Here is a 23,666-nt window from a genome sequence, read left to right as displayed (position 1 = left end):
GATGCTTTTACCGGGCATATCTTAGGATTCGCCCACGGCAGTTGTTGCTTCGGCCGGAGCCACGATGACCAGGAGCTGGGCACGTAGGAGAATGGGTGGCCAGCTGAGAACCGAAGTCCCTCAGTGAAGATGTCTGACATACGACCCGGGTTAAACTCTACACCAACACTTGATAGTTGATCACACATCCCTTTTTCTTCTGTCAGTTTCTGTCAAAAAGCACACCACATTGTATGAGCTACATACAAGCTAGAGTGATGGTGGCGATTTGTTGCTCATGCCATCCCCCACCTACACCGGCATGGTTACCTGGAAACCAAACCTGCCGGAGATTGGTCTTGTTGCCCTCAAGCTTTTCCCAGAGTGCAGGGCGGAATGCGAACCGGGGTTCGTCCAGGGACAGGGCATGGAATGCGTTTTCCACGCGGTCGGATACCTGGGTATTGCTGAACTTCCACGTAGAAATTTTTATGTTAGCCGTATTCAATTTCAGAATGGTCACAGCAGGGAAAGACTTATTGATCTGATGTTCCATGAAGGCCAATGACCGGGGCCGGGGGAATGCCCAAAGCGCCGACGGTATCCCATACGCCAACTGCCTTGATCTTGATCTCGTGCACGCCATTTGCATCTTCGTATGTGTGCCTTGTGAGGCCATTCTACACCCTATCAGTATTACGTCTGGAGAAGAGGTACTTCAGCGGGATATACCTTGGCAAGCCATTTCTCATACTGTGATTTCCGATCCCTCTCCCATTTAGCCCTGGCTGCTCCTCTCTCGCCATTGTAGGGAAGTAATTCGGGGTCCAAGAAGAGACTCGGATCACGATCAGAACCGCCCATGTTCTCATAGTCTTCAAAGATGGCGTAGAAATGATCCAAGCCCGTAGGAGTCAGCAAGCCGACCGTCGCAACCATGTCGGCAACAGAGCGCGCCGTGAAAGCACCACGGGAGAAGCCTATGAGAATGATGTCGTCCCCATCGACGTAATTAGTACAAATAAAGTTGTAGACCTCACGAATGGCCTGCGACAGCATCAGCATCCCCTGAGGTCTAGGAAGAAAATGATAAGTCGCAATCCGCCTTACCTGGTCAAGTCCAACCCCAAAGAGTCCGCCTGTGAATTTGTCGACTGCGCTATCTGAGCTGCCAACACCAGGGTGATACATAATGATTTGATGGGTGCCAGCTTGACAGGTTCGCCGAAGGACGCGAGATATTCTTGTCACGTTGGATTGCGGCTCCGTGCTTTGCGTGCGGGTTAGCGGACGATGAAGCTGTTAAGGGAGACAAAGGCCTGTTTACCCCTTGCTACCTAACGAATCCATCCATGTTCCATCGCAACAAACAATCAAGCGCTTGTGAGCACCACGAGCAATAGAAACCATGTTGCTAGGTGCAGATGGGCATTGACTCCCGAATCTGAGCGTTGGCTGTCTTTTCGCGATCAATGGAGATTCAAGGTATTCTAATAAGGCGGGGTTTGTGCACGGCCTCCAGCCTCAAGATGGCAGGCAAGGGGGTTCAGCTTGGCCTTCATGAGGTCGTAGTGTGAGTTGGTGGCTGTCTCACTGCATACTACATACAGCCGCAGCTGACATTTCGGGGTCACCGGCCGAATGTCAGCCCTAATAATCCCTGCGACGTCGTTGATCGTTTTTGGGGCAAAAATGCATTCGTCGTGCTCGGCTGAATAACTTCAAATTAGACTATTTAGTACAAACAGCGCCAGCCAGAAGGAATACATGCTAACCAACGTGTCGTTAACTAAGGTAATATCCATCTGAAGTCAAGGTAGGAAGCCATCATTTGATTTCTCCTCTTGCCGCGGAATTGCTGCAAACCGTAAAGCCGTTCCGCTCAAATAGGTTTCACTTCACTGATGATAATCATGGAGTTCTTCTGACGCCCCAACATCGTCGCCCGTTCGGTGGTCTGCAATCTCCAATAGGCTATTTGCGTGAACGAGCAAGTCTACAACACCAACGTCAATTGGTCAATGCGACGATTATTGTCCAATGATTTATATCGAATTAGGTGGCACGAAACTCCTTACTGTATAGTTAGACCATCTAAAAAGGCAGGCCAACGAGGTGGGGCCATTGCTTCAGTCACTTCTGACATGCATCGACCGATGTTGTAGGCCGACGGCGGTTCCTCCTAAACCAACCCCTCTGTAATTATCTAGTATTGACGTTGTGCAGGCGGCCGGTATCACAAGGAATCCTTTTTGGGTACCCACTCATCTTACAAATCCAGGCATAATGGGAATCATTGACTCATCACAGGAAGGCCTTCCTGTACGCATAGCTTACTGATGCCACCCCAGCTAGTTAAGGTTACTTTGATGCATTCATAGAGAAGCCTTTGTGACGCCATTCTACTTACCTTCTTTGTCAAAGAGGAAGATCGCTAATAAACCCCCATGATTCCCAGTCATTGGCATTCCTGATGGCAACAGCACAGGGGGATTTGCGTAGTCCGGGGCAACGCTATGTGTCATTCAAGTTGCCATCAGGCATTAGGTCCCTCGAGAACTTTATAAATAACATAGAGTGTATTCCAATAAGATAGGACTTCGAAAGAGTGACATATCAAAGTTTTCTTCCAGTGCGGCGTATTGGTACTCATTCTACCTAATCATGTCTACAGCGCTCAGCTATCCTCAGTCTTTTTAAACGCAATAAATCTCGTGCAACCAGCATTCTTCAGCTATTTCAAAACCAGGTTGCGTAAAAAATAAAATAAAAAAAGGCATGTGATAGGCAGCCAACCAGATATCTACACCGATCTGAGATACCTTAGTGGAGGGAAATGTATTAAACTACGATTCCTCCCTTAGTTTATGCAGCAATAGGTGTCATCAAGACGAAGAGTTCGTCTTCCAGAGATCCAGGCGTGTGGCGGCCGTAGGTCTCAGGGCGGGCAATCTGAACGTTGAAGTTGGAGAACAGACCAGCCAAAATATATCCGAACACTAAGAGCGAGCGTTAGCATTTGCTAGGAAGATTATATGAACAGTCCACTTGGTTTGAGAGTATTGACATTTCAACGTAAGGTTACACACATCTTTATCAAGGGAAGGAAATACTTACGATAGTATGTCAGTTGTGTTCCGATACAAGCCCTCGGACCGGTGACAAAGGCCCAGAGAGGGGGCATATCGGTCCTTTCTGCGCCATTCGGGTCCAACCAGCGTTCAGGAACCCAGGCATTCGGCTGTGTCCACATCTCTGGGTTACGGTGCAGAAACCATTGGAAACAGTTGACTCGAGTACCCGCTGGGATACCATCGACCCCCGAGATGCTCACGGACTTATCGTGAGGTGTGATGCGTGGTAGCGGGGTGCTGTTAGGTCTCATTCGCAGAGATTCCTTTATGACAGCTTGCAAATATGCGATTGACTCAATAGTCTGAGGTGAAGGCAGGCTATTGGCGTCATTGGTCCCGACTTGGTTTACGTGCATTCCAAGTCCGGCAACCGCATGCTTCAACATTTCTTGCTGAGCCGGGTTTTGAGCAAGATAGTAGACCGCGTAGGCAAGAACAAGGCCTAGAAAATCAAGTCAGCAGGCGGAAAACGTCTCAGTAAGATTTCAGAAGCTTACCAAATACCTCGCGAGCGCCGGCTACGATAGACAGAATTTCGTTAGCAACAAATCATCATCGCAAAGTAAGGAGTTGGGTAACCTTACACATGTGATCAAAGATTTCGCTGGCGATGGAGATTCTAGACAGCTCTTCCGACGCCTGCATATCGAGGAATTTACCATCTTTCAAGTTAGACATCGCCTTTCGTAGTTGATTGTACACAACTGGAATGTCTTCCGCAGGGGGCTGCTCTCCGTTCTGCATGCGTCGATAGACTGCCTCAGACTTGTCGCAATGCTCCAGCATCCAGTTCTCGATCCACTCGGTCGATTCATAATGCTTACGAGGCATCACATCAAGCCCGATTTTCCGAAGCCCGTGATAGAGTTTGGGAAGTTCCTGCAGCCAGAAACCCTGAGGACTGTATCTGTTCTCGTAATGCTCCAGCCACATCTCTGTCAACTCGGGGTTTCGGGTGAAATCGGGCCCGCTGGAAAGACCCAGAATGTAACAGTTGAGCATATCCAGCCCAGAGGCATAGCAGAGTCTCAGGAGCTCTACTGGTTGTCCGTGTGCAGAGTGATGCTGAAGAACTGGGATGAGACGTTGGTACATGATATTGTGAGTTACTTTGCTCAGCGTCTCGGAGGCAAAAAGCGTCGTCTTGGAGTAAGACGAGGAGACTCGTCGGCGACATGCAGCATGATCGGCTCGGCTCCGGCTGGCAAAAGAGTTCCGCTGTCTAGTAAGACACAACCAGGTCAGCACGTGAAATGGTCACAACTTGACGAGATCAGATTGAGTACCGATCGGATTTGCAGTTAGCACTTACCCATAGTATTGGAAGAAGTCGAAGTAGCCTGGCTTTTCGAATCCGGCGTTGTAGACCTGACGAACACCAGTCTCATAGTCGCTGATGCTGATCTCTTGCGGCGCAACTCGGACGATTTTGCCCAGTCTTTCATGAGCTGCGAGAACAGATTTCAACTCCTTTCCATGATAACGCTGCCAAAGAATCCAAACGGGACTGAAAGAGCATGTCCAGTGAGCGGAGGGTACTTTTGAAAGACCTCCCGTGAAAGTGCGGTACAAAGTTTGGAACAAGAAGACTCCAAGAAGAAAGAGAATAGCCACAAATGGCAGCGCCGAGCCTAGTATCAGGAAAGGCATGTCTACGGTCTTGGAAGGCATCGATGTCTTGACCCAGTCTTCGATGACCTCTCACTAACTTGTTGACATGATATTGCTGCTTATTTAGATGCGTGTTGACCTATTCTGAACCATGCATCAGTCTCTTCCGCTGACTCTGCATCAGCGTCGACCTGGAGGTCTCCGAAAACTATTGCGCGAGAATCCAAAACTTCAGGCCATGATCAGTTCCTCCCATCAACAAGTTGTCTACTTCTCGTGTCATTCCCGAGATTCGGGATGACATCCATGCACAGACAAAACTCAAAAGCATTGACAGATCCACCAGGGGTACCCCCTCCTCGGGTCTCTCAAATGTGCCAGGATCGGGATCCATTATCCATATGCACTGTCAGCTACGACGTGTATTCGTAAGAAGTCTGGAATCTGCCACCTACATGGATAGCGTACGTTGCATTCAATGTTGTAAGGGGAGTGCCAAGTCGTAAGAGGGAGCGAAGGAACCTGAAGAAGAATCCATTCCAGATGCGGCGGCGGTATTTTCAGCAAGCAACCGTAACGCCTCTCATGAATAAGCGGACTTTGGGTGTGTTCTTGAAACCGAGGTTTCTGGGGTAAATTACTTGTATTGTTGGCGGATTCAGTTGGGTCAGATCTAATTCTATCGATGAAGCGAAGTTGAGCATTGTGGTCAATCTATGTAATTGGTAGGGAGCTGTGTCCCATGGGTAATAGACGACTAACGCATAGGAGCGTCGTGGAGAAAACGGAAAAGAAGCGGGCAATCATGTACACATGAGTACACAACGATGTTGATTATCTGATCAATGTGAATAATTGCAACCGGTCATAACTTCTTGGGATCATCATTCATCTGGCGTACCTAGCGTAGTCTGCATATCGCATGGGCTCGTGGTTCTGCCCATCAATCAGCCCCATCCCGTAGCTATCCGGTTCTGCATCAGGTACCTCTCCATATGTTTTCATCTTTTTCCGGTCGTTCTTGATTCGCTTCTTTTCCTCCTTGGCTGCCTTGCGCTCCTCTTTTGCTGCCTTTTTTACCGCCTTTTTCTCCTTTTTCTCCTTGCGCTTCTGTCGGCATCCCTTCCTGGGGAACTCGCTATTCGTACCCTGAAGGACTCGCCCAGGATGTATTATGGCGAGAATAAGCAATGCCAACATCATGGGGAAGGCGTCTAGGGCATACGCGTATGCTTCCGTGAAAGGTATGGGGTTCTCCTCAGGAGTCATGCCTCCGGTAAACTCGACGAGACGGAAAATGATGCGGGCCTTAGCATGCCCATAGCTGTCAGTTAAACTGCAGCTACAGGAATTGCGGAGGGCGGGGATTAGGGTAGGACTAACCGTGATTGCAAGCAAAGCTGCATAAAGTGCGAATTGGAGGGCCTTCCAATTTCGTCGTGGCATGTAGCCTTCTTCATCCTCCCGGTCGTATGAGCCGCCCTCCAGTCCATAGACGTCTTCTTTGTTCATTTGTATGGCGCGATAATGGAAGCGAGCCATCAGCATCAAGAATACCACAATGAAGCCCTCTTGAACACCCATGCCGATGATGTAAATCTTGACACCCTTTGCTCTTGTGTTAGGCTCTACTGTGGGGCCAGCCATGACACCTCCCGTGGCCTGCACGATAAATGTGGCGATGTCGGCAACAACGAAGATGCGCCCCAGCCATCTTGCCGGGATGTAGCATACTCGAGGCTCCCCGCCTGGTCGGAAGAAGTAAACCATTCGTGCAAATGTCATGTACACAAAAGCGTTCAGCCATACAGGAGCCAACAGGAATAGCACCTGATGGCCCGTGGCGTACCCTTGGGCTTGTTGATCTTGCGAGCCATATGCGTGAAGAATGAATGCACCCATTTCCCAGCTTGCCGCCATAAGAACTGTCCATGTGAAAGGCTATGCAACACTGAATGTTAGTATACATACCCTCCACTAACATAAGTATTTCGATGGTTGCGTTGCTCTTTGTGGAAGGAGAAGAACAATTCAAGGGAAGTCTTGGATGTATCGTCTTACTTTTCGGTACCATATCGCCTCGATCAGATGAACTAACGTCAGAATACCAAATATCGAAGCCGTTGCAATAGCAGGTGTCAACTCGGGATGGAAATTGTAGTTTGAGTTGCAAGCGTCCCAAGGAACCGCTCCGTTTGGTCCCGGCACTGCACTCGTGCAATCTGTTCTCGGAGGGTCATCATCGCCATCGTCCCGAATCGTCAGCGTTGGTGTTGGGAACATTATGCTTGCTTCGGCAGGGTCAAGGGAAAAGGAAAAGGAAGAAAAAAGAAAAAGATGAAGATGAACAAGTGCGAATTTTTACAGCAACCCGAAAGGCATTCGCACTAATTTTCGATGGGTCTAGAAAATGTAAGTCGGCTGCTTTTTCCACTCAATATTATTGAAGACTTTATCTACCAAATCCTTCAAATTGGCTTCCACATCCAACTTAAAGATGCTGGGTACTAGCGTAAAAATCTATCTTATAGCGGCATCAACTACATTCCGAGAGCTCAGGGTGCCAAGGCTGGTGCCTAGAGTGAAAGCAAGTTGGTCGACCTCTGTGTCTCGCAAATGACGCGTCCCCCATCCAGCGCTGCCGGCGACTCGGCATGATCGACCCTCCATCGACCCTCCGAGGGTCACGTCTAAGCGGGTCTAGTTGTAACAGACCACTATCCAACCAACACGAGAAACGTGTGCAACAGGGGTAAGGGGGTCTGAAATGTGACGACGGTCAGCGAACTTTTGAGCTTTTGTGGTGACAATACTTCTTTTTTCAGAAGAAGCTTTGACAAGTCATTGGTTCAGGTTGGTTCTAACAAGAAACCGGACTTTGGATGGGCAATTGGTCCGTCTCTTGATCACGCCAACCTCGATTTTGTTGACATGAACTTAAGCTATTCCCCGACTCTGTCTACTAAACGTGGGAATCACTGTCTGAGTCTTGATCGTGGAAATAAGCTCTGAATAATATCAAGAAGACTCGATGTACCCGTACGTTCTTTTAAAGATAGAGTCCAGAGTGTCAAGTCTTTTCAGATGGTGTGCATTTTAGGTGATATAGTGCAATGTAACCGCGCGGGAGCAGATTTCTATCCTGCCATGCCTCCGCCTCTGTATCTAGTCTACGAATCCTTGATTCCAATACTTGCATCCATGTCTCGTAGTTCTTGGCGCTAGCCATGCCCCTTGGCTTACAACTACTGTGCTTATCCCTCTTAAGGAAGATGAGAAATGATCTTGACCACTGCATCGCCGAATTGGCTTGTTGTCGCGGTGCCCCCCAAGTCCGAAGTCCGGACACCAGACTCAATCGCGTCGCTGACTGCCTTGCAGATAAGATCAGAGGCTTCGGGCATGTTGAGAGAGTAACGGAACATCATGGCAACAGAGAGGATCATCCCAACAGGATTTACCAACTGCTTTCCGGCAATGTCTGGTGCAGAACCATGAACTGGCTCATACAAGCCCTTGATCATGCTGCTGCCAGATTGCGGTGGGATGCCTCGCAAACTAGCGCTGGGGAGGAGACCGATGCTGCCAGCAATGGCGCTTCCTTGATCACTAATGATGTCGCCAAATAGGTTGCTTGTCAATACGATGCCGTTGAGCTTGGTCGGGTTGCAGGCCAGGGTCATGGCAGCGCTGTCCACAAGCTGATGCTCGAAACGAACATCGGGGAACTCTTTGCTCAAAACTTCGGTGACGACACGACGCCAAAAGCTGCCGCAAGCTGCGAGCACGTTCGCCTTGTCAAGACTGATGACAGGCTTGGGAGGAGTTGACAACCTCGCCAGGTTACCAGCCAGCCGCGCTGCTCTCGCTACCTCTTCATAGGTGTACTGGTCCGTATCCTTGGCAATGAGATCTCCACGCTCTCGGTGCCCAAAGTAAATGCCACCAGTAAGCTCGCGAACGATGAGAATGTCGGTGCCTCTGCAAATGTCGGCCTTCATTGGTGACGTTTCGACTAGAGATGGGGCGGGGAAATTGATCGGACGCAAGTTGCCAAACGCATCTAGTTCGCGGCGCAGAGTCCCGAGACTCGCGGCTTCAACGGAAGGAACCTGTCCAGCCCATTTCTTTGTAGCTCGTGGTCAGCACTACGGTTCATTGAGGGCGATCGCCGGCATGGGTGTCTTACAGGGCCACCGACTGCGCCTAGCAGGATTGCGTCGGCCTCTTTTGCATCTTGAAGAGCTTCGGGAAGGATCGGCTTTCCGTGAAGATCAAATGATGTCTGTGACAAAAAGAGTTAGAAAGACCAAGAATACGCGGGTTGGCAGAAGGTTCGACGTCGACATACTCCGCCTATGGGATGATGCGTCAGGTTAAACTTGATTTCGGGGTGGCGGAGAGCGACTTCGTGAAGGACCTTAAGCCCCTCAGACATGACCTGCATTTATGATTAATGACGGGATTCATCCATCCCAAAGGGTGTATGGGTGAGCCTACCTCTGGCCCGGCGTAATCTCCACCAAAGACAACAATCTTAAACGAAGTAGACATTTTGATGAATCGATTTTCTCTGTCGTTCAGCTGGAAAGTTAGATGGGGAAACAATTGCGCAAAGTTGCTGAATCTTCTTGAATGAGACCTAGATCGCGTTTTCCTTCTTCAAGTATACACTTGACTCCCAATTGAGTTTGTCTATTCTCATGTTTGGTGTTGCAATTGTTTCCTTCGAGCCGAGCTCGGCCAGACATCACTTTGGGGTTCATGATGTTGACGCTGCTTGCCTGCCGGACAATGCATTGGAGGTAAGCAGTTCCAGTGACAGAGAGAGAAGACAGTGCATTCAGGCTGAGGATGTGACGGGAATGTGAATCTATCCGAAGATCAGGGGCTCACCCGCCCTGCGAGTATGATGATTTTGCTGACCTTGCATATGGCCCTGGTCCTGGCTAGTCAACCGTCTTACGATGTTCCAACGAAGAAGCAAGGGTTGATTAGCCTTTTGGCCCTGGCGCGCCAACACCCCCTTTGATTCGGTCAATCGGAACTCGGCGGCAAGAAAATATTGATTATACATACGTACCGAGGCCTCCTCCGTGTGACCGTGTCACAAAACCCCGAGAAAGTTTAAATCCCCAGGCCCACACGGCCGCCCCAAGGGAACCACACAGCAGCGCGTGAAGCCAAGGGACTTTGCATACGGCACAGCCAGTTGAGACTGGAGACGGGCTCAATGAGATAGTGTGGCTAGAGTATTACTACTCCGGAAAGTGGCGTTCCAGATGCGCCGGACAACGCGTTGTAAGACTCCCTCAGCTGTATGGTCAAGCGGGAAATGTTCTAGCTAGAGATTGTGGTCAGACGCTGACAGTCAGCTATCGACGAGAACCAATTTGAGGGTGCAAATAAGTGCACTTAGCATCTCGTTATCGTAACCTAGAATGTAGTTTAATAGAGCCCCATTCGAGCATGATTCAAATGGTGACTATCGTCGCTTTGGTTAACTTCCATTATTGAATTGAACAGTTATTCTATCACAACGAATTCTCTACAACGACCTATTCTACCGGCTATCGGCACATCCATCCCCGTTTCTCTTACGAAACATTTACCACCATGGGTTCTATTCCCGCATATTCTTCAGCGCCTGGCGAGAGCGAGAGCGAGATCCTCTTCGCAGTTCGTCCGCCGAAGACAGACGTAGAATGGAACAAGATCGGTTTTACGCCTTTCCAAGGTCAGTTCGATTGCCAATGGGGTCACTGTGGTCTGATATCAACCAACATGAAGCAACCGATGACACCTGCTAAACGAGCTTTTGGGTTTAAATTGGTGGTAATAACAGCGCTTAGTAAACGGTCACATCGAATGCACATTTACAACCAAGTCTGGCGCCTGGAGCCAACCGCGTTGGGTGCAGGAGCCTTACCTAAAAGTTCACGGCCTGTCCCCGGCGCTTAATTACGGGCAGCAAGCCTTTGAGGGCCTACGCGTCTTTCGCAGCGAGTCAGGCAGCGTCCAGCTTTTCCGCCTAGCGAGCCATGCGGCCCGGTTCGCCCGGTCTGCCGCTGCCGTTGACATTCCGGCCATCCCGGCCGACTTGTTTGCCAAATCGGTGCGGTTGGCCGTTCTACTCAATAGCGACTTTGTACCTCCCTTCGAGGGCGGATGCTCCATGTATGTGCGTCCAGTCGTTTTCGCAAGCAGCCCGACCATGAACATGTACACGGCGGAAGAGTACACGTTCGCCGTCTTGGTCACGCCGGTCGGGCTGCTGTACGGAGCAACGGGTCTCAAAGCGTTGGTTGTGGAGGGATTCGACCGTACGGCGCCGAAAGGCACCGGCGCCTTCAAAGTCGGTGGGAATTACGGGCCCACCATTCCCATCATGGGGCGGGCGCGAAAGCAAGGTTACGGTTTGACGCTTCACCTAGACGCCGAGACGCAGTCCTTCATCCACGAGTTCTCTGCTAGTGGCTTCATTGGAATCAAGGCAGAGTCTACGGAGACTGGAGCTCCGCCTACGATGGTCATTCCCAAAGACGAGCATATCCTCCCAAGTATCACGGTTAACAGCGTGGGACAAATTGCCCAGGAACTTGGATGGAAAGTTGAGAAGCGTCCCGTAAGTTTTGAGTTTCTTGTCTGATCCACCATCATGGGCCAATTGCTCCCTTCAACGTTCCGTGTGGGGGAGGACCAAAATCTCGGCGGAAGTTTTTGAGTTTTATGGGAGATTACCGCTAATGTCCCGGCGCCATGGCGTTAGATCCCGTTCACTGAGCTTGGCGAGTTTTCTGAAGTCTACACCGTCGGTACCGCATCATCGCTGGTGCCCGTAAGCGCGATTGAGCGCGAGTCGACTGGCGAGCGGTTCGCGTTTACCGTCGATGCGCAGTCTCCGCAATCCGCTCATGCCAGGTTGACAGACAGGTTGCAAGGAATCAAGCGGGGCCTGTATACAGAGCCGTGGGGTTGGGTAGAAGAACTCAATGGCGATGCTTTGCGCAATGACATTGAGCGGATCACCAACACTGGGTCAGCGAAGTCTCCGGAGTAACTCTCGGTACCGACGTCTTGAGACAGCGAACGACTCACGTTCTTTTTTCTTCCTTTTTTTCCTACGATTCGTAGGTATCACACGAAGCGGATAGACCCCGACTGCGGCCAGTGGGTAGAGTTGGATAGAGTTGCGCATTGCTCAAGATAGATTGCACTTCCAAGCCCATCAGGGTTATTTCCACTCGAAATACGGAGTACGAATACGTATGGGGCGTTGCTGTGTGCTTTGTTTCTTAAAAACTGGGCCGGTGGGCGTCCCCTTGAAACCTACCAAGGAATGCTCAACTCCAGGTGAAATCTACAAGGGACTGGGTAATATATCGTGATTTCAGGAGATGGATTCACGAGTAAGATGCTCTGGTTACGGGGGTGTTCGTTTTGCGGGGGTCTTGAGGACTTGTAGTATTATAGCTGTCCCGTCTTGGATCTACCTATAAATGTGTTATGATGATCTCGAGTGACAGCGCAAACATTACCCAGGAAGGGTATCCTGGTCGTGTAGTCAGGATACCCACTAAATTCAGGCAAGTTAAGTAGAAAGTCGTCTCTAGAGCAGGTAGCCAAGCGTTGCAATACTCCTCTACAGACATCACCTAGGCGAATCATTCTACCTTACTATGGGTACGAAGCGATCGCACATTCGGCCGCTGTTTCGCAGGTCCCCCTCGCTTGCAGAAACACATATACCTTTGCCACAGTACATAAGGTATTGGCGACGTGGAATACAGTTTCCGATGAATAGCCGCTGTATTAGCTCGAGTCATTCACCCGCCTATATCGTACCACAGCTGCTTACGATCAAGAAATGCCATGCGAAATATGCAGCATGGCCAGAAATTGGCCCCGGCTTCCCCGTCTGAACCCTAGCAACAGCCATTCTAGGCCTTTGAGGTCTGCCCTGGGTGCCTGGCTCTTACTGATGCAGTCTGCAGCCGCTGCTGACCAAAGATGGTGTAAGGGTCTTTTGGGTATGGGCCTGGACCCCAAAATTAGCCTTCCAGGGGTTTCTACACCGAGGTCATCGCTGTCCAATGTCAATAGTCGCGCCCAAACCTACATGGAAACTGCTGAACACAATATTCAGGATGGGGCTTTCAATGCCAAGCTGCCAGCACACAAACACCGGAATCATTGACAGTCACCGAAGGCGTAGCGCGCGCTCGCGCGAGAGGCTACACTAATATCCGTACGGTATACGGCGACAATCTATTACTCCGTCGTACTCCTATCCGTACATACTCCGCACACTAGGTATGGCACGACCTGTTCAACTCCATGCCCTGCTGAATCCCGGGTCAAGACCCTGCATAAATCCACGCCCCTCCACCGGCCCCTCCACCATCCGTAGAACCCACATGTGCATGCTCACCATGCCATGACATCTTGGGCAGGTTTAGCCTTGAGTTCCTTTGCGACACCGCCCTGTGAGGCTTTGCGACCTGTCAAGACGTCGTAGATGCGTTTGCCAAATTGGTTGAAGGCATTCGTCATGCCCCCCATCTTGGTCAACTTCTTCTCGAGCACGGACAACTGAAATTCGAATGTCTCGCCGTCGACAGTCAGCACGTTGCGATCCAGGTCGATCTCAATGTTGGTTCCTGTCTGCGCCTTCTCGTAAAACAAGGGATCGTCGATGGTGAAGCCCCACAGACCCAAGGACGGCTGGTTTCGGCTGTAAATGAATGCGAATGCCTTCGCAATGACACATTCGACACCGACGCCTACATAGAGTAATGTCAGGTCAGCCCACCATTACGAACGAAGGAACGAAACGAAGGAATGAAGGATGATGATGATGGTGGTAGTGATGATGATGATGATCACTTCGGGGAATCATTGACGCCGGCGGACGAACTCATTGACGGACAGTGCGGCCGTAAGAATCACCGAGAGCGAGGGGGCATATGATGGGCAAAGGAACATGCAAAGGATTGAGGGAATGAGACTCCGACGCACCTAGTAAAGCTTGCACAGCCTCTTGACGACTAGATCCACAGCCAAACGCATCGCCAGCAACAATGACTTTATGACCTTCCTTAACGAGTTGCCGGAATTCCGGGTTGGTGAACTCAAGGCAATGAGTACCGAGCTCCTCGTTGTTCTTGGATGTGAGAAGGTATTGTGCCGGCGCAAGCTATTTGCGGGACGGCCCGTTAGAACAATGTTTCTTCTGCGCCTCTTTTGCTGATTTCATGTGCAATTCACGAATCAGAGGCAAAGCAAGGGAAAGGTGGCTTACCGCATCGGTGTCAACAAAATCTCCTAGACGGAAGATCTTACTCCTAATGGTCCCGGAGCCGGGCTTAGCCTGGTCGGCCGCCTCGTCCTCACCGGACGGGCTGGGTCCCTGATCCTCCGCGATGTTGTTCGCATCCTCTTCGGCGTCTTGGCCTGGCGGCTCCACCCATTGCGGTTGGCTGAGGATACCGTCGGCAAGGGATCCTTTACCCTTGACGGCGGCCCATCGATCCGCTGGGATGAGGTCAATAAGATCTTGTGGAGAAGTGACAGCCATGTCGAAAGACGACGCAGCCACCGTTGCAGCGGACGCCAAACTGCCGATAGCCCCTGTCAAGCCATTTGTTAGTTTACATTTGCCCAACGTTGCATTCGTTGTCAGCTGAGTTTGGGTCTCGAGAGGGTCTTAAGAGGGGTCTCTTGTGCAATATCACACAACTGCTCGCGGATCCACCTGGAAATGGGGCACACCTGCGGGCAGTTTTGGCCCAAAAGGGATAGACAGGGAAATAAGAACGATCGTGAGTATATTCCACGAGACTTACCCTTGCCCATACGGTTCTCGAAATTGCGATTCTGACTGCTAAGCCAGACTTCCCCAGGTTTGGCCATGTCAGCGCCCATACCAACACAGTAGCTGCATCCAGGGATGCCAATGATGAAGCCCGCTCTCTCGTAAATGTCTGCGAGGCCTGTCTTTCGAAGGTAGTCGGCGATGGGGCGGCTACCGGGGACGACGCGGCGCTCTCCCCGGGCCACCGGCTTCCTTCCCGCGTCCAGGCCAGCCTGCAGCACAAGCGCGCCCATGACAAGATCCTCCTCCGCTGTTGTGCAAGCGCCGATGAAGACGCCATCGAGGTGAGTACCTGCCACATCGGACACTGGCACTACATCGTCGGGGCTCGGGTACTTGGCCACAAAAGGCTCGACCAGAGAGACGTCGATAGTATGTGACTCCGCATAGGAGCATCCTTCATCGGGCTTGAAGTAGTACGATGCGGTCCTGTGATGGGCTGTTTTACGGGCATCGATAAAGTCTTTGGTGACTTCGTCGGGAACAAATATCCCTGTGATACCACCAAACTCCTGCTTTTGAGGTTAGCCAACCCTGAAACTTAGTGCAAAGTGCCAAGAGTGTGTATGCTGTGCCGGCGGGATAAACAGGAATCGAATCGGTGAGATCAAAAAGGGTAAAAGCAAAGGCAGCTGCTTACGGTAGTCATGTTTGCAATGGCAAAGCGGGCGTCGGAGCTCAACCATCGGCACCCGGGGCCTGTATACTCAACAACCCGATCCGCAGCCACCGTATTGCGTTTAAGTTGCTGCAGAATATAGAGGATAATGTCTTTACCTCCGACTCCGCGCTGGGGCTTACCCACTAGGTGGATCTCGACGACCTCAGGAACTTTGAACCAGATCTCACCAGTGACGAGAGCCATTGTGACCTCGGTTGCACCCAGTCCAATCGCAAGACAACCGTCGGCCCCAGAGCTACACGTGTGCGAATCCGAACCAATGATGATTTGACCTGGCTGGGCCCGCTCACGGTAGAACTCGGTGTGCATGATGGTGTAGTTGTTGCCCTGGAACTGTGTCATCTTGAACTTCTTACGAGCAAAGTCCATTTCGCCGACCAGCTTCTGTACAAGGGGTGTATCCATCAGCCTTGGATCAACCACATGATCGCCGGCCAGCCAGAAGTTGGAATTCGAAAAGATTCCGGGATCTCCCAGCTTGTTGTACACTTGAAGCATGCCCTAGTTCAGCGTCAGCAAGCCGTCTGGGCCTGTGGGGGTTTTGAAGGTCAGGGTAAAGTGTAAACATACATGCCAGCTAGCCTCACTAGCCATGATCCAGTCGACAGAAACTCTAATTGTGTCCCCAGTTCGGACCCATCCTGTGCGAGTCACGTCATGCAGCGCGAATATCTTTTCTGTAACATTCATGGGGCGACGGCCGGCAGGCCGGCTCACCAGGGGAACGATCGGTCCCCCCCGTCGATCGCTGGAATTCAGACTCTCGAGCCCTGATGAAGATTATGATCAGTTCTCATCCAATAAGTGCGGCAAAATCAGGGGTGGACCAGTAGCTCGCGGCACAGCAGAGGAAAGAAAGTATGCTTACATGCTGATGTGAGCAGAATCAACTCGCTGCGGTCCGTTGCGCTTAACTCCCCGTTCCAGGTCAAGCCCATGCCGCCGTAGTCGGGGGACGCCGTGGCGATGCTAACGACCTGCAGAATTGTTTTCGCCTCTTTCTCCTTGCCATCTCGCTGCAGTCTAGCTGCCAGGGCAGAAAGAACAACCAGAGGGTGCTCGGAGCTTTCGGTCTCTACATCCGACGATCCTAATCTGGGCATCAGTTCTGTCTAGCGATGAACAGGGGATATGGACATTTGGACACTTACCACCGTTAGGTGTACGCTCGTCTTTCAAGTGGAGATCTCGTGTAGCAGCCAGCAGCTGCAGAAGCTGCTCGTTGAAGCTCTGTTCCGCCATGCTTGTGTGAAGTATTCAGCAATTAACAATGCGCAGTCTTCGATTGAATGTTGCAAAAGTGTTACTTTGCCGGTAGAATGGATGCCCAAGACACAAATCCGGCCCAGAGCTTCTTTAATAAATACTATAGGACTATCAGGAACTTCGAAGTTGAATCCAAAATACTGTTGATTTGGTTTTCTTCCTTCTGCCATTCACATGGCGCTGGGAATGTCTCGTCAGCTGGAAAAGCGAAGGTCAGATTGGACGCATAGTCATCTCATGATCCATCCGTGCGGGCGTCTGTGCAGCGTCTGAACACCTCGTTCATCTCAACGTCTACGGATATGTGTACGTGACTTCACTCCCTCTCATAATTCAAAAGTGTTCTATTACAGTCGCATGCTAACCAGACACGTTGTTGTGACAGACGCTGCATCGTCAGCATGTTTGAAAAGCCATGGCTGCAGGGGGATGAAAACAATCTGGCTCCGATGTTGCGGCGGCCGGCCCCACAGAGAAGCTCCGTCTTCGGGCGCCCTCCTCTGTTCAGCAAGTTGCTCTCTAAGCTCAGCAACTTCGAATGATCGAAAGACATCAACCGTTTCCTACGTTCATCCGGAGTCCGTGTATCTACCGAGCTGGGCTAGATGTCCATGCGAAGATTCCCATGTGCTGATTTGATACTTTGGCGCTGCTTGCTTGGCTAAGATACTGAAATCGCACGTCTCCTAAATTACTCGTGAGAACTAAGACGGGTCCACGGCATGCTTTGCTCCACAATACGAGCTTCTCTACATGGGCAGACAAAGTTAAACATGACTTCGATGTCTGGTCTTTCTGGTGACCTGGGCGTGTGTAACGTCCAAGATACGGTTGAGGCTGACCGAAGAGCACAGACATCAGAATGACCCAGATTTTTAGCACACATGGGTCACCATGCAATTCAGAACCACACGAGAAGTGGGTTGAGTAACACGTATAGAATGGCCTTGATTTGTGAACATGTTTGATAACAGGCCTATTCTACACCAGTAAACTTAGATAGCCACCCAATTTAACAAGACTCCTCCGTTTCCCATGCTACTCTAACTCCGTGCCAGAGTCGTTTGTTTCCGTTTCTGTTACACTCCTAGCTCAGCTTCGCTCCGTGTCGCAATAAACGCTCAACCATTGCTTTGTTTCCACTTTCCGCCGCTCTGTAGAGAGGCGTGCAACCGTCCGGGTCCAAGAAGTCGACGTCAGCTCCATGCTCCGCAAGCATGGTCACCATGGGACCCTGATTGTTTTGTGTCGCGTAGTGAATCGGGGCCAGCCCAGCTTTATCCGCGGCATTGACATCCGAACCGTGGAGGATCAGCGTTTTAGCCACGTTGATGTGGCCGTGTGTTGCCGCAATATGCAAAGGGCTTCCTTGAGTTGGTCTCGAAAACTTTCCCCGTATTGTCAGCAAATGGAGATGTGAAGTGATGGAATTTTTGATGGACGCTGAGATTCGGGGCAGAAAAATGAAATGTGAGAGATTCCGGATGAGTATTTATATAAGAAATCCTCATCTGTGCTCTGAGGAAAATGAGGGTAGGATGAAGTGAGTTATACAACTTACCCCTAATGTAAGGATATCTTCTGTTGAAAGGTCGGACATGTCTTCGTGTCTGCTGTTTGGTGTCATGAGTGTCATGCTGGCGTCTAATGTCCACGGCTCAATGAACTCGACAGTGTTCAAGCTGTGGGGGATTCCCGCTGAATATGAGCTCGCGTCAAGGTCATCAGTGACGGCGTTTCGTTGCAGCGTCCGTGGAGCAGCTTCTCCAGACACTCCCATTTCCGAAGCAGGGAAAATTACTGCTGCCTGCCCAAAGTCTTGGGTCGGCTCATGCGGCGGGGTCTGAAGTGAACCGAACGGATCGGCAAGTGCTGCGGTGTATGTGAGGTCCTGCAGAATCTAATTAGCACAGACTCTCGTGACAATGGTACCGTAAAGACGCGTAAGCACACTTGCTGTGACCGTTGGGGGTGAAGAAGAAGCGCTTCTTGACCTCCTCGTCGTTGTTGCTGATGTTGCTGTGGATGATGACGCGACATGGCTCGTTGCTGCGGCGGCTGCTGCGGCACTCTTTCCCTTTGCTCCTAGAATAGCTCGAATTGTTGGTTTCTAAACGTTTCTTTTTCTCTATTGGATGGATGATAACGGACGGTGTTGTGGCATGTGCTATGGCATGTGCTGTGGTATGTGCTGGACTGGGCTGGGCTGGGAGTGAGGGTAAAGATAGTGAAGTGAGGGTGTAGGCAGGGTAAGGCATGTTGGTTTTGAGGTTGCATACGGGACTTTCGCTTTGCCAGTCTGTTTTGTGTTCTCCTCCGCTCGGCCGGGTTGACTGTTAGGGCCATCAAAAGAGACCTCATGTCACCCTCGCAGCTCATGGTGTTCATGGTGGCGGCAACTGTAAATAAACTACTCAGAGCACAATCTGCACTCGGTCCGTATAGCGAGAAGGAAAGAAAAAAAAAAAAGACTAAAAAGTACGGAATGCAGTCAGGCGCTGAACTTGCAGGAAGCTGCAGAAGTATTTCTTAACCGCATCAGACACATCAGAGACAGACAGGCCTCATGACGGGCCGCAGCGGGCAGGAACAATATGAATATCGGCAGCACGTCATGGAGTAAAGCCCGTCCTTCCGTGACACTATTCAACAACCTGGGTCAGACGAAATCCTCCTGCACCTTAAACTTTCGCCAAGCCAGTGTCGGTGCTACCGAGGCTGAGGCGTTTGTATCCACACCGCCGGCGAGTCCCACTAGCTTCCAGGGGAAGGGGGAAGGATTCTCGCATCAAATCCTGGCAACAGCATAGTGACCCCGGTGCCGAGATCCCGGGGAAAATGCAACGGGAGTGCTCCGCGTGGGATCAACTGCGGACATTATTCCCCGCGCCGAAGCGTGCAAACGGCCGCACCTCCATGCTCGGTCTAGGCGTGCCAATACATATAGGGTTTGAACGTTTGATTGTCAGACCACGAAGGAAGCACGTTTTTTCCCTACTGGGGAAAGGCGAGTCAGCCAATGTGTCCGAGATCAGCAGCTCCTTAATAATGCTAGGACTAGGCGTAACGCTCTCAAACCAGATCCTTTGTGGTCTGCTGGCGATGCAATGTCAAGACACTTTGAGAAGGTTTCTTGGTCAAGCCGTTTACGATTATTCCCGTTCGTTTTTGTGGTACTATGCTACTCACTAAGCAACGATACTCCCCCACCGGGACCATTTTCCACGTCCCGTCTCTTGACAAGCTGTCAGGTTCCGATGCTACCGGTTCATCCGACTAAACATCGGCTCTGCTCATGAAACATCCTTTCTCTTTCGGAAACGGAGTTTACAGTTTAGCCCCTTCGGCAAAGCATCCTGTGTTCCCCATTGTTCCATGATACGACTTGGATTATCCAATGCAGTCTCGAACGTGAGAAGAACAGCAGATATCAACATCTTCACCTGGAGAGTTGCAAATGCTTTGCCCAGGCACAAACGGGCACCATACCCGAACGGGATGAAAGACCGCTCCAGTCTTAACAAGCCTTCAGGCTTGACGTCTAACCACCGCCTTGGGTTGAATTCCAGAGGCTCGGGAAAGACTGACGGGTCCAGGTGCAACGCAATGGTCGAAGCGGATGCAACGGTCTAATTTTTACATGGGTAAATGTTAGAACGGCGTGTAGAATACTGGCTTGGGTTCTACGGCAGCGGGAACGCAACCGGCAACTTACGTATGGGGGTATGTAAACATCGCCGTATCGGGTGCCCTTGGCCAATACGCGTTCGGCTCGCCCACTAGAAACTGGGTTGATCCGATATGACTCTCTTATGCATGCTTCTAGAATAGGGGCTTTGTCGAGTAACTGCCAGACCGGGAGACCGTCATCTTCCCGCGGTAACGCCTCGATCTCAGCTCGGACCTTGGCCTGCCAGTCAGGGTTCCGGCTCAGGTGGTAGACCACATATGTCAAAGCAACAGTGACGGTGGCCTGAGCCGCGTGGAGGTTATCAATCACCTCGCATGCCACGTAATCGTCAGAGATATCACGACCAGCAAGTCGAAGGTCTTGGATGAGGCGGATAAGCGACCAATCAGACGATGACTTGGGATCCGAGAGTGAGTAAGCCAGACGCTGCATGGCCCAGACATCTAGGTCACGCTCCGCCGAGAGGAACTTGGACGAGCCAGTGTACATGGAAACGGCCTTTTCCATCATGTTGTGGGCGAAAGGTAGGTTGAACTTAAGGGAGTTCCACATCTCGGTGTTCTTGAGTCTGGCAAGAATGTCGCGATCTGTGTAGTCTCCCTGAACGGCATGAGAGCAGTGCCTTGGTCCGTAAACCAACGCAGTGATGTTGTCCCATGCGTAATGGTTAATGACAGGGAACACGTCGATGATTTGCTCCAACTTGGTATGTCTCTCAAGTGTCTCTCGGACTCCAAGCGCCTTTTGCCGGAGAGGCTGTTGTATCTCAGATTTGTAGATGGAAGTTGCCTGGTAGAACGCCGAAGATAACCCTCTCTTCGCCTTGTGCTCTTCGTATGGCTTTTCGGCAAATATGGACCGCTCTCCGTGATAAATGAAGTGGTCAAAGTAATCGCTCTTGGGATTCCTCTTGGAACTGCTGTAAAGGTCTCGCATAGCCGTAACGTCGGAGATTGACACTTCTCCGGGCGCAATAAGCACGAAAGGGCCATATTTCCGATGCCATTTTGCGATGGCCTGAGGCCGTTGACGAATCAATTCGAACATTGCAACATAGTGATGGGAAATTCGGCATGGCCAGGGGCCTGGGAATATGCCGGTATTTCGCCACCCGCCATAGCACGAAAGCGAGAACGGGAACAGTCAGCACTAAGGCGAATAGGCCGACGTAGCGGGAAAAGATCTGAAAAGTGATAAGATTGGCCATGGTGCTCGTAAAAAAGAGGTTGGAAGGGTGATGAGGAAGTTTGTGTCTCTGTAGGATGCTCATCCATAGATTTTCGTTTGAACAGGAACGTGGCTGACGAATACTTGTAGGCGCGATCTATTCCTCCTCCAGATGATTTGACTTGCCATGAGGATCATCTTTGTCAATTACAGCCTCGATGATGATGTCTTCAACAGATGGTGTGACAGTACAGGCATGTTGTATGGGCCCCAAACGTTCGCTGACTTTGCATTCCGAGCGGAGACTCGCGTAAGCGGTTCCTGATGTTGGTGATAATTTGTCAAACAAAAGAGCTTGTGGCTGAGACAGTTGTAGTCGTAAGATTACGCCGGAAAGTTTCCGCGTCACCGCAAGAAAACATCAAAGCAACGTAACTGAGATGGACGCAGCATTGCGTTGCAAAAACTAAGTATAGCCTCCATCAAGGGTGTATCAGCTAGGTACTTAATGTAGGTACTTATTAGTCTACCAATGTTTACACATCAGCTTTAGAGACTGTGTGTACGATTTGAGAAGATTAACCCTAGCACAATATTCACGATATAGCAGGTGAAGAAGATGTAGCGGAAAGTCTTACTCTATAAGGGATCATAGTTCTACAAATTCAAATTTCTTTGAACTCGAATTGACACCAATCCTGCTGCCTCACAATTGATCGCCCATCATTCAAAGCACAGTAATCTTACACGCAATACATCGTATTTAGTATGTGGGCACGGCGAAGAAAGTCTATTTTGTGTACGACATTATGTTATAGGGACAAGATCTACCTTGCACTGTTACCCTTTGCTCCACATATGACCTTGCTGCTGTCTCGTATGTGACAAATTCCACCTGCGACCCCCAGCTTTGCAGCCAGAGCAGCACATCCTCGATAGCTCCTGCTATGTGTGCCATGCCCGAGGTATCGGGATGGAGGACCAACGGGAAGACGAAGTCACTGGGGCCATTTCCGTCAGCGCCATGACTCCACAGCCAGGTAAAGCGGTCTTTCCACATCTTCTCGATCGTCTGGACCGACACAAAACCGTGAGAATTCTCGACATTGGGCCAAAACTGAAGAGGGGTCATATCTTCCATGTACCAGTTGGCAGGGATTTCAACAATGCCGGTAGATTCCGGCTGGACAGAGGGCTGCATCCATGTATGTGCTGGCTTAGAATAGTCGACTGGGGAGAGGGAAAAGCCGCGGTCAAGAGGGTACAGCTGTGAGTCGTGGCCGCTGAGTGAGGTGTCATAAAGAAACCCCCCTTTTCTCCAAGAGAGAAATCGTCTCATGACGGATTCGGTACAAAGGAGCTCGGAATCCGACAGGGCGCTTCCCAGTCAGAGATTCGGCAAGGGCAATACATTTGTCCAAGACGTCTTCCTCTTGCTTCGTGTCGAGCTTGGTACAGTCTTCGTGGCAGTAGCCATGAAGTGCAATCTCCGCGCCCGAGTCCACGATAGATTTCGTCTCCGCTGGGAATGTTTCCATAGAGTGACCTGGTATGAACCACGTTACCTTGTCGGAGACACCGATGCGGTCAAAGAGACCGAGAAGGCGGCCTACGCCGACGCGGCCTGCGAAGATGCCCGATGAGAAGTCGGCGAGGCAATTGTTGGGATGCTGCCCTGTGCCCATCCAGCCCGACACCGCATCGAAGTCGACTGACACGAGCACTTGAACACGACGACGGGCTTCAGGAATTGGTCGAGGGATCCTAGCGAGAGCCGTAGTCATCTGCAGCTGCCCAACAAGATCCTGGAAGGCAACGGCTGTCTTCGGGCTTTCGTCGACAGGTGTCATCCGGACGCGGACGCCTCCGATTTCAACGACTTGATGGGCAGTTAATTACAGGTATCGGGATACATGCGGGTCGATCAAGGTTCCATACCGTGTTCCATTTTCAGATTGCTCGACCGAGAAACTGCCCAGAGATCTCTCGACAAAGTAAGGTTGAGATTGGCTATGATCTTTACGATGAGCAAACGGGCGATGGTCAGTTGGGGTCGGACTTGGAGTGTGCACCTCTTGTCCTGTCTACTCTCGAGAATTCTGACCCAGTTATAGTAATTCTTGTTGATAAGATAATGCACGATAAGCACTACGAATATGCGGTGTCGTTGCTGTCTCTACATGGTCATTGGACCCCTCCTCTAGATCTGATTACACTCAACTAAGGCTCTGCCCAGAACCCAACTAGTGGAGCTCTAAGGGC

The 23,666-nt window shown here is 50.8% G+C and overlaps 7 protein-coding genes across 7 annotated transcripts; 1 reads left to right on the top strand and 6 right to left on the bottom strand.

Moving 5' to 3' along the window:
- Positions 1-515: 515 nt before the first annotated feature.
- On the bottom strand, positions 516-1,170 carry N0V96_001010 (uncharacterized protein; the record flags this gene model as incomplete). The annotated part of the gene is made up of 3 exons (XM_065756102.1): positions 516-659; positions 712-1,026; positions 1,090-1,170. 3 exons carry the CDS (start codon positions 1,168-1,170, stop codon positions 516-518), a joined length of 540 nt encoding a protein of 179 aa, XP_065615342.1.
- A 1,674-nt stretch (positions 1,171-2,844) lies between these two features.
- On the bottom strand, positions 2,845-6,601 carry N0V96_001009 (uncharacterized protein; the record flags this gene model as incomplete). The annotated part of the gene is made up of 8 exons (XM_065756101.1): positions 2,845-2,978; positions 3,097-3,555; positions 3,611-3,631; positions 3,698-4,335; positions 4,426-4,551; positions 5,626-6,032; positions 6,108-6,472; positions 6,574-6,601. 8 exons carry the CDS (start codon positions 6,599-6,601, stop codon positions 2,845-2,847), a joined length of 2,178 nt encoding a protein of 725 aa, XP_065615341.1.
- A 1,386-nt stretch (positions 6,602-7,987) lies between these two features.
- On the bottom strand, positions 7,988-9,278 carry AMT6 (Glucan 1,4-alpha-maltohexaosidase; the record flags this gene model as incomplete). Its single annotated transcript, XM_053195330.2, has 4 exons — positions 7,988-8,851; positions 8,914-9,009; positions 9,076-9,165; positions 9,225-9,278. The coding sequence occupies 4 exons, from the start codon at positions 9,276-9,278 to the stop codon at positions 7,988-7,990; spliced, it is 1,104 nt and encodes a 367-aa protein (XP_053047300.2).
- A 1,062-nt stretch (positions 9,279-10,340) lies between these two features.
- On the top strand, positions 10,341-11,784 carry N0V96_001007 (uncharacterized protein; the record flags this gene model as incomplete). The annotated part of the gene is made up of 3 exons (XM_053195331.2): positions 10,341-10,461; positions 10,577-11,349; positions 11,494-11,784. 3 exons carry the CDS (start codon positions 10,341-10,343, stop codon positions 11,782-11,784), a joined length of 1,185 nt encoding a protein of 394 aa, XP_053047301.1.
- Positions 11,785-13,151: 1,367 nt separating this feature from the next.
- Positions 13,152-16,522, bottom strand: N0V96_001006 (uncharacterized protein; the record flags this gene model as incomplete). Its single annotated transcript, XM_053195332.2, has 8 exons — positions 13,152-13,507; positions 13,743-13,920; positions 14,026-14,354; positions 14,570-15,110; positions 15,239-15,781; positions 15,851-16,050; positions 16,149-16,370; positions 16,432-16,522. 8 exons carry the CDS (start codon positions 16,520-16,522, stop codon positions 13,152-13,154), a joined length of 2,460 nt encoding a protein of 819 aa, XP_053047302.1.
- A 1,111-nt stretch (positions 16,523-17,633) lies between these two features.
- On the bottom strand, positions 17,634-18,326 carry N0V96_001005 (uncharacterized protein; the record flags this gene model as incomplete). The annotated part of the gene is made up of 2 exons (XM_065756100.1): positions 17,634-17,780; positions 18,108-18,326. 2 exons carry the CDS (start codon positions 18,324-18,326, stop codon positions 17,634-17,636), a joined length of 366 nt encoding a protein of 121 aa, XP_065615340.1.
- A 1,513-nt stretch (positions 18,327-19,839) lies between these two features.
- On the bottom strand, positions 19,840-21,284 carry FGM1 (Cytochrome P450 monooxygenase fgm1; the record flags this gene model as incomplete). Its single annotated transcript, XM_053195334.2, has 2 exons — positions 19,840-20,175; positions 20,262-21,284. 2 exons carry the CDS (start codon positions 21,282-21,284, stop codon positions 19,840-19,842), a joined length of 1,359 nt encoding a protein of 452 aa, XP_053047304.2.
- Between the last annotated feature and the right edge of the window lie 2,382 nt (positions 21,285-23,666).

Source organism: Colletotrichum fioriniae (genome assembly GCF_027942845.1).
Source record: "Colletotrichum fioriniae strain IMI 355084 chromosome Unknown scaffold_1, whole genome shotgun sequence".
In the NCBI taxonomy this organism is placed as follows: domain Eukaryota; kingdom Fungi; phylum Ascomycota; class Sordariomycetes; order Glomerellales; family Glomerellaceae; genus Colletotrichum; species Colletotrichum fioriniae.
The sequence above is the reverse complement of the archived record's forward strand: the minus strand, read 5'-3'. Positions and strand labels throughout refer to the sequence as shown.